Genomic DNA, 15,358 nt, shown 5'->3' with positions numbered 1-15,358 from the left:
ATTGAATGTAAATGGGAGGCAATTAGATGTATTATGTAGGCAGCTGAGTCTTACACAGTGCCTGTACGAAGAGGATGGGATTAAAAAATGCAGTCAGAGCCATTTAAAATGGGGGTTGTCATTTCCTTAATGCAGTGAATTCTTTGGTAGTCTGGAGGATCATTTTCTGAATCCTAAAATGAACACCAGCGAACAAAAGTGCAAGAAGCAGCATGCCAGACTTGTACAAGCTGACTGCTCAGTGCAAAGGTGCTTTCTACATCACTGAAGGGGGAGTGACCTGGCTGCTTTGATGGATGCATCCTATGCCATGGTGGGTTATTGAAGACACCAGGAAATGTCTGGGAGACTAATTGCTAGGTGGAAGAAGACATACGAACAGGCGGGAAGTGGCTCCCCTGAGAAGTATCAAATTTGCAGGTGTTCTCTGAGTTTTGCATCTTTAAGGTAGCATCCTACCTGAGTGTTACTCGCAGGTACAAGCAAAGGGCTTCCAGCTTGTCCATGGGTTGAATGTGCCCTTTGGGATATGTGCTCAAAGTGCCCCTGTCCACAGCCTCATCGTGCCTGTCTCTGCATAGCACACTTATCATATGTCTGTAGGATTCTTGCACTATTTATAAATGTTATAAAAATTCTCCATCTCTGTGTAACTGATACCCATCTGGAAGTAATTTGCGGATGATTGAAACGGCAATGGTCAGAGTCAGCAAGGAGCGGACCACCAAGGGCTTTGCCACAGCAGTTACTGAAGTGTATTCCCCAGAAAATGCTAACATAAATACACTGGAGCCTTGAGCTGCTGGATATGGAAACTAAAAATCCTTGAAGAACTTGGCCACCCTTTTCTAACCACACCTTAAAGTATTTATAGAAAGCTAGAGGATGGAAATACAGTTAGATAATGCAGTGTTTTTAGAAAGCAGAAACCATTTTCCAGTGTGAATTTTGAACTGGAAGAGTTAGGCTGTGTTATGTTTTGAGACTCTTCTGCACAGATACGGTTCCTTCTAATAAATAAAATTATCTGAAACAGTCTGAAGGTTTTTAACTGCATGATTTCCATTCACCATATTAGCTAATGATCTGCTGGATTAATTAAAAAGGCCCTCTCAGGAGGGCAAATCAACAATTATTTTCATTCTTTGCCCAGTTTACCAGTTTGGCTTCAGAAACTTCAACTGCTCTAATAAAGCAGAAATCTCCTTGACTTACTGACCTTGTAGTCTTGTTTTGATTTCCACTCTTAACTCTTTAAAATGTTATCCTATTTGCCCTGCACTGATGGGTGAAGTTTAGATGGTAAGGTTTTGGCTGCCTGGCTACTGGTCCATGTGAGAGGCTGCCAGGAGGCAGAGGACAGCAAACTGTCCTGTAGTCTGTCTGTAGATTGCCTGTGACACAAGCACATGGTTGTGTGAAGGGGAGTGCTGGTCACCTCCCAACCAGTCATCCTCAAGGCGGGGCTCTGACCTTCTCCAGTAAGGGTTAGGGAGGATGCTGTGCTCTCTGACTGGTGTGGTGATCATATCATGCCCAGTAATACTGCAAGGAAAACAGTCCCTCCTGAAAGCACAAGCACTGAAGCTGAAATCACTGAAGAGCCAGCAGTGCTCTATTATCTTCCAGATGTGTGCTGATGCCAAGGTCTGTGTTTCTGGCTTTTGTTCATATACAGTATGTAACAGTCTTCATTCTGTGACACTTTGTTGAGGTTTTTATTTAATGGCTGGTGAAAATAGGGAAATAAAGTGATAAAAGGAAGATTGAGATCAATAAAAATTTCTTCTTTTCTGAAAGACAATGCTAGTCTGTTTTTTGAGAGATGAAAAAGCAGCGAGAGACTGCACACACGCAACTAATTTTTCAGGGAAAGAAAGAGTGCAACTGCGTATTTGCTCAACTATTTAATAAAATCTGTGCTGATTACAGCACTAAGAGGCCTTGCTTAAACATTTCAAGTCCCCCTTCCCCAGCCAGAGTCTCTGATCATGGCTTTTCATTGACAAAGTATATTTTAAGGACATAAGGATTAATTAAAATGCATTCTGGCAGTGAAAATGAGGTGGTTTTGCCATAAGGTTGTAATCAGGAAGTATCTGCAAGGGAAATGTCTAGAGTTATTTTTCCTCTTGACTGCAGCTGAAGATGACCGCCTGGCTGAAATGTCACAGCTGCTTGCTTTTGTTGTATCTATTTCGGTGTGTAATTTATATGGTCCCCTTCCTTCTAATTTCTGCATCAGCACCAAGTTGTATTATCCTGGGGGGGGATGGGGAGTGTCTGTCTTATTACTTTGGTTTTATGAATAAGACATGTCTTGGAGTAATGCCAAGGCCACCAAGGCCGAGCTGTTAGTTTGGGAGGCAGTGTCTTTCCTCACCTGGCTGGTGGAGCATTTGGAGGAAGGATGTTTTTTGTCCATTAGTCTTGGATCTTTTAAAATACTATTTTCAAGGTAGTGTGGCAATGTTGATGAGATGATGCCGTTCCTCTCCCTTTATTAAGCATGAGTAGTCCCAGGATTTGTAGTGGGAAGCTGGACATAAAGGACTTGTTTCGAGTAGAAAATATAAGGATGAATCTTCACAAGAAAAGCTGTCCTGGTGCCTCGTGTTAGCTGGCATGTGGGAACTGAGGCTGTGGTTAAATATCCTCTTGTGCAACTAGGTGGTATGATTTGAGATGTTACCACCCTATACCTGTCCATTCAGCCCTTCCAGCAGAGACTGGGGGACGAACCAAGAGCTCTCTACAGCTGCTTTGGTAGATGTCCTCTGTTGGCATTTCAGAAATAGCCGTCTGACTTTGGGTTGGAAGCCGATGAGTACCCTTCATCCATCTACCAGCTCCTAATATTTGAACAGCTGGAGGAGGTAATTTCCTCAGTTGCTGCAACTTGAATTCCAAGATGTGAAGTTCTAATGAAGAAAAAGCAAGGTGTAGGTTTCACGTGTGGTAGCAAGTAGCCTAAGCTTTGACTTGACCAGCTAGCATGCATTAGAAACATTTGCTGCCTCGTGCCAGAGCTGTAGAAAGCACGTCGGCGTGTTGTAACTTGCATCTTCAGATTCTAGTCAAGACAAACCTTTAGGCAAAGACTCCCAAGTAGAATTAACCACAGTCAGCTAAGATATTTTTAAACATCGTTTACTTGGTCTACACTAGATGCTAAATGATGTTTAAAAACATGCTGGCTAACCTGCGTTTAATTAATATTTTCTTATCTGCGTGAGTCCTAAATCAGTTTTGATTCTGGATGAGTTTTGATCCTGCTGATAGAAGAACGATATTTCTGTAGTTTGGAAGGGTCTTGCTGTGCTTAACAGTTGCATATTTTTCCTGTTTGTGAGGACAAATACTAGTAGCTTGAGTAAATCCCATTGTTTTTGAAAGATGAGGAAGTTTCTTTCCAGTTTCTGTTTCTACACGTTCATTGCAAAAGCTGGCATTGTTGTGTATGAGGATCCCAAGACTGGTTATTCTGCAGCAAGGACTTTTAGAGGAAAATTAAACTTTTTACTTATCTGTCATCTTTGAGTTTCAGTGCTCAGCATTACTTTGACATGTGCATGCACACAGAAGCTGGCTTAGCTAAATGGCCTGGAGGCTGAACTTTGAGGTGTTAAGCTTCCAGACCCGTCTTACAAGCCTGAATTTATTATGCTGCCTGAGCTGCCAGTTTGGGGCTGTATGAATGTATAAACCAGATAAGGAACTTCTGGTAGCCTCCAAAACTCTCAGGCTGGGTCTCTCCAGGTAGAGTCCCCCAAACAGTGCTTCTGCTGCGCATCTACCTCCTCCTTTTGCTCTAAGGAATTGGAGCGTGTGACAAAAGATGTGCGTGTGCCAGTGAGTAAGAAGCCAGTTCTAGGCTCAATCCTCAACAAGAGTCACATGTAGCTCTTCAACAAGCTCAGAGGGTTAGACAGAAAAGCACTAAAAGCAAATCCTGTATGTGGAGGTAAATGCATTATCCCTGTGCTCTGAGAAAACAGAGTGCATTTCTGTCATTATAGTGCTCTGGTATGACACTGTGCTACTGTAAGAAGACATAGTGAGGAATAAAGTAATTATTTTCCCTTCTTTCCTCTCCTCCTCTTGGGTGGTTGTATTTTGTTTTTTTTTTTTTTTTTGAGTACTCAAATACTCTTGCCTAATTAGCATTGGCAGGTCTTATCCTGGCACAGAAGCAGTAAGCAGTACTCATGGAAAGTTCTTTTCCTGCTCTTCCTGTGTAAAAGTAAAACTCCAGATGATTCTGATAAAATATTTGCCTTTTTTTTGAGCGGAGAGAAAGGTAACAGTTGACCTCAATCTGAAACAAAAAAATCATATTGAAAAGTACTCCCATTCCTCCAAGTCATTTGGTGTGAAGGTTTCTACAAATCCAGGGTCTTGTATTCACTCTGTATGTATCTGAAGGGGTTAGAGAACTTGTAACAGAAGGTTAATTGCCAAATATATGTAGACTTAATGCTTCCACATTTTGCACTTGCTAACTGCATGGTCATTCAAGAGATCCCGAGCCTGGAAAGCAATAAATGTCAGGGCAAGAGACATGCCGTATGGACAGATCAAAGCAATGTTGAGAATTTACTATCTCAACAATCATTTTTTTTACTCATGTGTAACCATTAACATATTTCGTGATCTGGGAAACCTTCTGAGCTTCCAAATATCACTGTTTTTGCTAAAAGCACAAACCTGTAGTTGATTCAGTTTTTGTATCCCAGTTCATCAAAACTGAGCTCAGTTACTTTCATTATCTCTGCTTTCAGACAAGGTAAGTGAAATACATTTCTAGTTAGGAAGGAGCGTGTTGATCCTGAAAGAGCTCCTGTCAGTTCTCTCTCTGTGCTGGCCCATGATGAAGTTGGTATCTAATCCACAGATCCCTCTTGGAGCGTCAGAATTTTCCAAACTGCAGCTGTCAACTACAAATTCCCCTCTGGTTTCTCAGCAGCCAGCCCACCGCTATGGAAGTCATTCCCATAGCACAGCTGACTGCCCCCGATCCCTTAGCATCCACAGCAAAAAGTTTAACATTAGACATGACTTTTTGAGGGGACGGGAAGAAGAAATAAAATCCAGCAAACAGTGCTTCTGCTGTGCATCTACCTCCTCCTTTTGCTCTAAGGAATTGGAGCGTGTGACAAAAGATGTGCGTGTGCCAGTGAGTAAGAAGCCAGTTCTAGGCTCAATCCTCAACAAGAGTCCCCATACTTCCCCATACTCTGCCACTGAAGTGTTTAAGTTTGATCATCATGGTGAGGAACAGGGACATATGTTCTCAAGTAAACAAAATGGTGTTTGTAACGATGGCTATTCAGGCAGTGAGAAATTAGAGGGAACTAAAAATCCAGAGTGGCAGAACCTATATCAGCATATGCAGGTGCCTTGAGATAACTTATCAAGAGAAAAGTCTATCTGGCCTACAGCAGAGCAAAGGAAAGGTTATCATGACAGAGTACAAGAACCACAAAGGCAATTGGAGAGGAGAAGGTGCATTTTATAAAATGTATTCTGATTTGGTGGCCAGAGGAATCAGAGTTGCTCATGGCAGCAACTTGTCATGCTGTAGACTTGTTGCCAGTTTTCCAGACTACACAGTACTGGTTATATTTAAGACATGGGTATCTTAGCAGATTTGTGAAAACCTTTTTTTTTTTTCCCCGTGGAAAATAGTAACTGAGACTATGGGAGCAGGTTGCTTTAAGAGCTCATGTTGTATAATAATTCGTTTACGTTATTATATATTTCCTTCAGTGCATATGTGTTGTAGCCTCTGGGCTCTGCTTCAAGGAAGTCTTATCAAAACACAGATAATTCCTGCGAATTGAATGATAGAGCATATTTTACGTGGATGGGAATGCTTGCTTTCTTCAAAATCCATCATAACTTACTTTCCTGTTAAGTAAAAAAAAAAAAAATATACAGTAACAGATACTCTTTGATAGTCCATGAAAAGCAATGTCATAGAGCCGTATTTTGTCCTGCAGTGGGTGCTGGTGACTTTTGCTGACAATTTAACCGAAGAACGTCTGGTCAGGCTTGAGATTTCTTTCACTCAGTTGGTTTAGTTTGCTTGCACATGTTGAAGTTTTAGACCAGGAACACATTTTGAAAACAAGCTGTTACCTTGAAGTTCAATGTAACTTTGAGAAAGCTGTAAATACTGTGGGGAGGGAAGGCTGAGGATGAGAAGTGCCTACTCAGCTGAATGGAGTTAGTGCAGTTTCAGTGCTAGTTGTAGCTACAGGCTTTGTTTCTCAGTCCTGATGTGTCTTGGCTTACATACTCATGACTTTAGGGGTTGAGGTTGTATAATACTGAAACTACAATAAGAAAAGGAGAAGGGGACAAATGCATTTTCCATTAGCAGCAGCAGAATAAAGCATCCATTGAGTTATGTTAAATCAGCGTGGAAGAACTGGGAGTAATCTGGAGGTTATTGATTGGCTTCACAGCAGTGCAGCAAGCTGCAGTTGACAGAAGTCCCAAAGGGGTTGTTTGCTAATCACAGATAAGCAAAGTAGTGGTAGGGCTTTCATTTACCAGCCCGTCCCCTTCTGCAGCTGACCAGCTTGGGTGGGAGCTGGCTGCACAACAGGCCTTGGGCCTGCAGAGAGCCCCTGGTAGTTTCCTGCAAGTGGCTATACCTCTTATGTGAAACTTCAAGCCTTGATGAACAAAATGTAGCATATAACTATGTGTCATCTGTTAAGAAAACTGAATTCTGTTCTGAAGCAGCTGCTTCTCTGAATAGGTGTAACCTGAAGCTCTTTTCTTAGGTTTGAGAAAATTTAATCCATGATAATCAACAGGTGTGTTTATGAGGTGTTTTCAAAGGTTACTCCTGAATACATTGATGTTGGGGACCGGCATGTGAGGATGGCAGAACAGTTTGATGTAAGAGAGCAAGGAAGCAAAGAAATTGCAAAAGTGCAAGTGGGGAAGCAGTGGAATGTTTTCCAATGGGATGAAAATAAGTAGGTTGAAGAGCTAAAAGCTGAGTGGACAGAGGGGCAGTGGTGGATGGTTTATAAGAGCTATGAAAGGTTCAGCCTTGACTAGGTCCTGAAGTAAGAGTCTTGAGTCTTACCAGGAAGCAGCTAATGGAGAAATAAAAATAATAAATCAGGTGATTTATATCACATTGGGACTGCAGTCTTTGTCACTATTGGAATTTTCAGTGAGGCAGTAAGATTACAGGTGCTGAATGGAAAAAGTACGAATGTGTTGTGATCAGAGATAGGATGGACAGATAAGGTTAGGAGGATCCCAGAATACCACAAAGAGGAAGAAAGGAGCCCATAGTAAAACACGTTACTTGCACAAGATCTTCAGAAGGACAGAAGAATACCTAATTCTTTGCTCAAATAACCTGAGGTTCACCACCCCCTGGGATGCAAGACAAGCAGAGAGGTTTCCAAGAAGTTTGTATTGCATCCTGTCAAAATGAAAAGTGATGGTTTTAATTGTTACAGACAAAAATGTATACCTGGAACATCCTGCCTGATTTTGGAGTGACACCAGTGATTAATTTGGCTTGGTTAAGATGCAGCCAGGTTGCCAGATTCATAATTGCAGACGTTTTAATTTCCCAAGACAGAAAGCAGCCTGCTGCTTTCAGATGAGTTTCATTGCAAGGTGCTGTACTTGCTGTGTACTCTGGGAATGAGATACCATGGAAGATTATTCCCCCAGCCAGATTGTATCTGCATTTCTGTAATAGCACCAAAGTGTTTTCTACATCTGGAGGTCATTTACTGTGTCACTGAAACTAATGATTAGAGGGTACCTGTATGTGACAGGATAGAAGAAGTATTTTGTCCTCCTTATGTTCTACTCTATTATCCTGCTATGCTGAAATTGCTTATGTCTAATTGAATTTATCCAAATTTACAGAGATTTTGTTCCATTAAAACACTAAATTTTTATTTTTCAAAGCAGAAATAGAGGACTACAGTGTTCAATACTAAGCAGTTACAAGGAGATTGCCAACCTAGAAGAAAGATACTTAAATGTGGTCACACATTACAACTGTGATTCCACTGCAGAAACCTTGAAGTTGTAACTCACATGAACTAATGCAGGATACCCGCGTCCTGGTCAGAGTTTGCAAACAAAGGGAGGTGTAACTGAGTTAGCAGGGAAACTCTTGGTCAGTGTGGTACGCACATGCTCCGTGGCAGATGATGCCTGCTGCTGTGTCTGTGTGCCTTGAGAGTGGCCTACAGCATAACAGGGCACTTTACAATAGTTTATTAAATTAAGACTTTACTGTCTCGATGAATGAATCTGTTGTATAGTCCTCTGGCTTTTGGAGAAAGATCTCTTAACTAACAGTGATGCACCTTGACTCAGTAACAATAGACGGGCTTTCAGACAAGGCGTCTGGGATTGTTTCCACTCAAAATGAAGGGAAGGATGGGTATTCTGCTCTGGGTAGTGTGAATGTAGGGCTGCTTTCAGGTGCCACTTTGTAGCAGTGTGAAGTTGTCTCCCAATGAAGAAGAGGTTCCCAGGGTTGATTCCAAGCAGTTTAGAGTGAGTCTTGCTGCAAGGAGATGAAGGTTGCTTCCTTTCTTTTGTGCTGGAGTTGGGCCTTGGTAAAATTGTGATTTTCCTTAGCAAATTTACCATGTGTGTGAGAGAAAGAATCACAGAATGGTTTGGGTTGGAAGAGACCTTAAGAGTGTCTAGTTCTAATGCCTTGCCATGGGCAGGGACACCTTTCACTAGGCCAGGTTGCTCTTAGGCCCCATCCAACCTGTCCCTGAACACTTCCAGCATGGGGCATTCACCACTTCTTTGGGCAGTTTGTTCCAGTGCCTCACCACTCTCACAGTAAATAGTTTCTTTCTTATATCTAACCTAAATCTCCTGTTTGGAGGTGCTTTTTTAAATATTTAAACATTTAAACATTCAGTCTGAACATGCTAAATGTTCAGATTGAAAATCTGAACGTGACTGGTTTTGAGACATGCTGAAAGGAGGTAACATGGAAAACCTGGCTGGGTGATTTCAGTGGTGTCTTAATTTATATGCTGTACATGTGCTATATGATATTCCATTAATTTTTCATTTCTCTCTTTAAAATGAACCTGGTTATGTAAAGAGAAATCATTCCATCCTCTCAGCTGCTGCATGCCGCAGCAGAGGGAAGATACGTTGGTCTTTGCCCGGTGGAGAACTGCAGTTGAAATCTGACGAGCAGCCATGCTCCCCAAGGCTAGGATGTGAATGATAAATGTATATTTGGTAAACTGATTAGTAAAGCCTTTGCACACTTGGCTAGTTGTATCCTGTTTCCTGGAAGGTTGCCAGATGGAGGAGAAGCGGAAATGTAATAGATTGCAAGAGGTTTTTTTTTCTGTTGGTTGGTTGCAAAAAAGCTGAATAAACAGGAGCTGCCTTGAGGTAGGTGAAGTCTTGCTATTTGAAGTCACGCAAGCCTTGCTCCGGCTCAGCTGTGTTTTGTTTCCAGTGCTCTGTAGGTTGTGTCAGTGACACTCAGTGAGGGTGGGGGAGGCTATTCAACTGGATCTAGTTTAGCTTTTTTCAAACAAATCATAATCCCCAGCCTCTTCTGGTGGTGGGGAAGTTACAGCAGATGCCTGATGATCCACACACCATCCCAATTAACAGGGAACCTCAGCAGAGCTGCAGGCAGAGCTGCTGCATCTTGAATGGTATGGTAGGTAGGATCAACATCAACTAGAGTGCCAAAATAACTCAATGCAATAACCTGAGCTAAATTTTGCTTGATTTAAGGATTTCTATTTTGATGTTTTGAACACTTTTAAAAATAAACATGTGTTTTCTAGATCACTGGCTCTCTGGTGTAGAGACCCAGCATGGTTCATCAATACTTCTTTCTGCTTACAGTGAAATTATTAAGAAATTGATAGAAAAAAAGCCATTAAATACTGCAAACTTCCTTTCACACCCACCCCCCCCCCCCCCCCCCCGAAAAAGTTAATACAGTTGATTTAGGCAGCTTCTGACAATAAAGCGAATTTAGGGGAGTGTTTAGTTGCCATCTGGAATTTTTTGTTCATGTTAAAAATGCCAGGTATTTGAAAAATGATGCCACAGCTCTGAAATCCTGAGGTTCATAGAATCATAGAATAATTAGGGTTGGAAAGGACCTTAAGATCATCTAGTTCCAACACCCCTGCCATGGGCAGGGACACCTTACGCTAAATCATATCGCTCAAGGCCTCGTCCAGCCTGGTCTTGAACACTGCCAGGGATGGAGCATTCACAACCTCTCTGGGCAACCCATTCCAGTGCCTCACCACCCTAACAGGAAAGAATTTCCTCCTCATATCTAATTTAAACTTCCCCTGTTTAAGTTTTAAACCGTTACTCCTTGTCCTATCACTACAGTCCCTAATGAAGAGTCCCTCTCCAGCATCCCTATAGGCCCCCTTCAGATACTGGAAGGCTGCTATGAGGTCTCCACGCAGCCTTCTCTTCTCCAGGCTGAACAGCCCCAACTTCCTCAGGCTGTCTTCATACGGGATGTGCTCCAGTCCCCTGATCGTCCTTGTGGCCCTCCTCTGCACTTGTTCCAACAGTTCCATGTCCTTTTTATGTTGAGGACACCAGAACTGCACACAATACTCCAGGTGAGGTCTCACAAGAGCAGAGTAGAGGGGCAGGATCACCTCCTTCAACCTGCTGGTCACGCTCCTTTTGATGCAGCCCAGAATACGGTTGGCTTTCTGGGCTGTAAGTGCACACTGAAGCCAGCTCATGTTCATTTTCTCATCAACCAACACCCCCAAGTCCTTCTCTGCAGGGCTGCTCTGAATCTCTTCTCTGCCCAACCTGTAGCTGTGCCTGGGATTGCTCCGACCCAGGTATAGGACCGACCTTGCACTTGGCATGGTTCAACTTCATGAGGTTGGCATCAGCCCAACTCACAAGGGTGTCAAGGTCCCTCTGGATGGCATTCCTTCCCTCCAGGGTATCAACCGAACCACACAGCTTGGTGTCATCGGCAAATTTGCTGAGGGCACACTCAATCCCACTGTCCATGTCACTGACAGAGATGTTGAACAAGACCGGTCCCAACACCTATCCCTGAGGGACACCACTCGTTACTGGTCTCCAGCTGGACATTGAGCCATTGACCACAACTCTTTGTGTGTGGCCATCCAGCCAGTTCTTTATCCACTGAGTGGTGCATCCATCAAATTGATGTCTCTCCAATTTAGAGACAAGGATATCGTGTGGGACAGTGTTGAACGCTTTGCACAAGTCCAGGTAGATGACATCAACTGCTCTATCCCTGTCCATCTGTTCTGTAGCCCCATCATAGAAGGCCACCAAATTGGTCAGGCAGGATTTCCCCTTAGTGAAGCCATGCCGGCTGTCACCAAGCACCGGCGGTGAGACTGACTGGTCTGTAGTTCCCTGGGTCATCCATTTTCCCCTTCTTGAAAATGGGGGTTATATTTCCCTTTTTCCAGTCATCGGGAACTTCACCTGACTGCAATGATTTTTCAAATATGATGGCCAGTGGCTTAGCAACTTCATTTGCCAGCTCCTTCAGGACCCGCGGATGGATCTCATCAGGACCCATGGACTTGTGCACAGACAAGCCTTTCTCAGCAGTCCGGAGATCTCTGCTTCTTCAGGCAGGAGAAGTTGAGATTTAAGCATGCTTGTAAGGATGTCAGAGCCATAGCTATGGCAGTTAGGGTGTGCATGAAAATAGAAAGACTAAACAAATACCAAGGCCTGCTTTAACAAACACTTTTCTAAAATCAGATAGTATCTGCTGCTATAGTCACCTTCCTGTTCATGAGAAGCCATCCTCTTCTGTCTTGGTTTGTAAATGAAACCATCTATCTTTGTCAATTGCATTTGATAAACGTAACTAGCATCCTCTCTATCAGGCAGCATTTTATGAAGTCACCAATTCTGTTGCGAGCAGATTTATGTGGGCACAAAATAATTTGGGTAATCTCTTTTATGCAGTTAGAAACAGAGGCTAAGATGAAAACATAATAATGTTGTCATGTTCTGGCAAGCTGGTGCTTTAGATGATGGTCTTGTTATTTTCTTCTTCTGCCTCTTTCAAACAATACTTTCCCCTTACTGTGGCTGGTTTGCTTCAGAGTACCCTGCAACAGCAGAGGTGGGTTTTGATATTCTGTTGCCTTTGTTAAAGCACACTGACTGTTGTTTAATTATTAACACATAGTGCCTTGTACATAGTGTTTCCACTGGGTGATTTCATTGTACAACCTTCTCCATAACATCTCTTTTCCTTAGCTTGGATGTGAAATCAAGTCTGAAAGCAAATACTTTGGCTGCAATGATGGCATCTTTGGCAGCTACAGATTACCAGGTGTTCTGCATCACTGTCTTTTATCCTTAATAAAATACCTCGTGTCACAACTATTAGCAACTCAACGAAGGCTGGACCACACAGGGTCTGCTTGTCAGGACATGGGGGAAGGGGGAGCAAGCTCTTTGAAAGCAGCTGTTTTGGCTGCTGTTTCTGCTTTCCTGCTTTGTCTTCTGCAGAATCTCCTATATTTATTGCTTTTAATATCATGGTGGTTTTCACAATTTACTTTATGTTAGTGTCTGAAGTCCTAAGTATGAAACCAGCCACATCTTGCGAGAGAATACAGCTGAGGATCCTGTTCCCTTTCTCCCTCCCCCAAAGGAGTTTTCTTTCCTGAAATGTCTGTCCAAACAGCTGACCCAAAAGATGAAATATTATCAAGATTATGTCTTGGTAATGTCAGCAGGCATCCTGTCAGTTGTCAGCACTGTGAACATACTGCCTGCTTGCAAATATCATCTTCACATTTGGGATTCTCACAGAAACTTTTCCCTGTTTCATGCTAGCATCTAGTTATTTTTACTTAACTGCATTAACTTTCTTTAGAAACTGCTGTATAGATTAAAACCACATGGGTACCAGAGCATGGCTTTCAGCAAATCAATGCTGAAAGCCAGGGGATTGTGTTAATAGTTGGTAAATGCGCTTTTCAAACCCAGTGTCATAAGAAGATTGTTTTATCATTCTGGGCTGTGCTTTTTCTAGCGTGTTTGCAGAATATATCCATGAGGCTGAGTAATGTGTTCTTGTAGGTAAAAATGTGCAATGACTGAAGTAACTGTTGCCAACTTGGAAGGTCATGAATATGGCATAATTGAACACAGAATGCATAACTGCTTGCAACATTTGATGTATCTGTGATTTTTCCTTCTTAGATGGTTGTAGAAGTGCTTTATTATATGACTGAAATTATTATTGCAATTTTTTTCCAGGCGACTGGCTGGCAATGACCTTTCTTTTATCCATCCAAAGGCCTTGTCTGGGTTGAAAGAACTCAAAGTTCTGTAAGTAATTGGGTTTTAAAGCTTAATAGCTAGCGTATGCTTTCTTAGTGCACAGCCAGCCTGTTTACTGGTAGGCTGGAGGAAATCGTTGCTCTCCCTGTCCCATTTTAGCTCTTCTACTTTATTTTTTATATTACAAAGCCTGTTATAAGTGGTGATGATAAACAGTAGTGATGATGAACAGTGGTGAACCTGACTAAAGTGTAATTACTGTGTTTAATTAGAACACTTACTTGCTTCTGAATTATATCTTGTAGAATAATCCTAAGAATGAAAAATCCTAAAAAGCCACATAAAGATTTTTGTTTTCTTCCACCCCTTCAGCTTACTCCATCAGGTGCCCCAACATTATCAGGTAGTACTAGTACTTACAGTTATTTAAAACTCTGTTTGACCTTTAATGGTGATAGAAATAATTTCTAGAGTTTGGTGCTTTGAGTGAAATGAATTACTATTAGAAAAAAAGTTTCAGTTGAAAAAGAAAACCCCAAACAGCTGTGTGCCCTGTTTCCCATATCTTGTTTTCCTTTCTGAGACAAGAATATTCATTTCAACTGTTTTTCCATAGCTAAGGATAAAAAGAGCTTTCTGTTGCTTGTGGTTCTAAAAACCTGTATGTAGCAGTTGTAGCATTTATGCTGATATAAATATTTCCAGTGGCTAGTAGGGTAATGGATAGTTTATTCAGCAGATATTAAAAAAAAATCAGTAGTGGAAAAGGACCCTGAAGTTGTAAAGAAAGAACTATAAACAGACAGCTTAAGCAGGGTACAGATTAGGAAACTGTCCATCTGCAAAACTACTAAATGTGATATTTTGTGAGTTGAATTCAGAGCGTCAAGGTTCTTGAAGGCGTCTTCATCAGGATACTCAGTCCTGAAGGTGCCTGAGGTTCTAGCAGTTCTTGAAACATTGGGCATGTGGCTATTAATTAACAGTTAATTTACTTGTCCACTTGCATTTTTATCCCAGTATGCACCAAAATCTAGGAAGGTTTTATAATGTGTGAGATCTCAGTTATTTAAATTCTCTTTATAAAAGAACTCATCATGTAATAATACGTTGTCCCGTAAGAGAACTTCTTATGAAACCCCAGTATAACTTAATTCAGTTTGGCTCTGATTTCATTCTGTGTCTTTTTCATGTTGTGCCCAGAGGTGCTTTGTTGTGAATTCACTTTGTAAATTAGATTGTTAATGCATTGTGTATTGATGTGGCTTTAAGAAAAAATTAGAGGTTTGTGTATTTCGTAGTATGTATAGGATGATTTCACAAGAAAACAGTAAAATATCATGCATTGTAGCAAATTTGTAGCAGCGTTAAGTTGTTCAGCCTCCCCACTGAACTCCCAGGGGAATTTCAGAGTATTATGTCAGAGGCTTGTTCCCTGCAAATTCATGCAGTTAATGAATGGGATGTAAATAAAACTGAAATAGACGATTTTGTTGTTTCATCCTTGCCTTTGGGTATCTGGGCTTGATAATTCTACGTGTTTTTATGTATGCTAGACATTTGTGAAACCATAACAGGACCATGGGCTCGTCTGCCACGTTTACTGTTGGTAAAGATTATTGTCAAATTGCACTTTACTAACACAGTGGATTTTTACAGAACCCTACAGAACAATCAGCTGAAGACTGTACCTAATGAGGCCATCAGAGGGTTGAGCGGTTTACAGTCCTTGTAAGTTTTTGTACTTTGTTCTGTTCTCCAAGTTCCCCTTTCAGTCGCTTTGTGCACATTTTCTTCATTCTGTCAAGTTTTGAAGTACAATTATGCATGTGCAATAATGCAGCCGTGCTTTCAGATATTTGCAGTTTCAACTGGAGCAAAGTTTCCCAAGCTAAGTTGATAAGGAATTTTATTTGTCATCTTTGGTGGGGTGACCCAAATCCAAGCTTTTTCAAAACTCAAACACAGGTACAAGATTAAGGTATAAATGTAGTGGTGATGGTGTTAAACATTTATCATCCTTCTTGCA

The 15,358-nt window shown here is 41.7% G+C and overlaps 1 protein-coding gene across 3 annotated transcripts in view; it reads left to right on the top strand.

Moving 5' to 3' along the window:
- The window catches only part of LGR4 (leucine rich repeat containing G protein-coupled receptor 4), a 90,726-nt gene that overhangs the window by 47,416 nt on the left and 27,952 nt on the right, over positions 1–15,358 (top strand). For all 3 annotated transcript variants that reach the window (XM_061479189.1, XM_061479188.1, XM_061479190.1), the window contains 2 exons: positions 13,306–13,377; positions 14,989–15,060. In XM_061479189.1, coding sequence (XP_061335173.1) covers positions 13,306–13,377; positions 14,989–15,060 — 144 coding nt within the window. The remainder of the gene's footprint in view (positions 1–13,305; positions 13,378–14,988; positions 15,061–15,358) is intronic.

Source organism: Pezoporus flaviventris, unplaced genomic scaffold, assembly GCF_033815535.1.
Source record: "Pezoporus flaviventris isolate CSIRO_AGI_PZ_B2104156 unplaced genomic scaffold, CSIRO_AGI_Pfla_v1 ptg000143l, whole genome shotgun sequence".
NCBI classification, from domain to species: Eukaryota; Metazoa; Chordata; class Aves; order Psittaciformes; family Psittacidae; genus Pezoporus; species Pezoporus flaviventris.
This window is presented reverse-complemented; position numbering and strand designations above follow the sequence as displayed.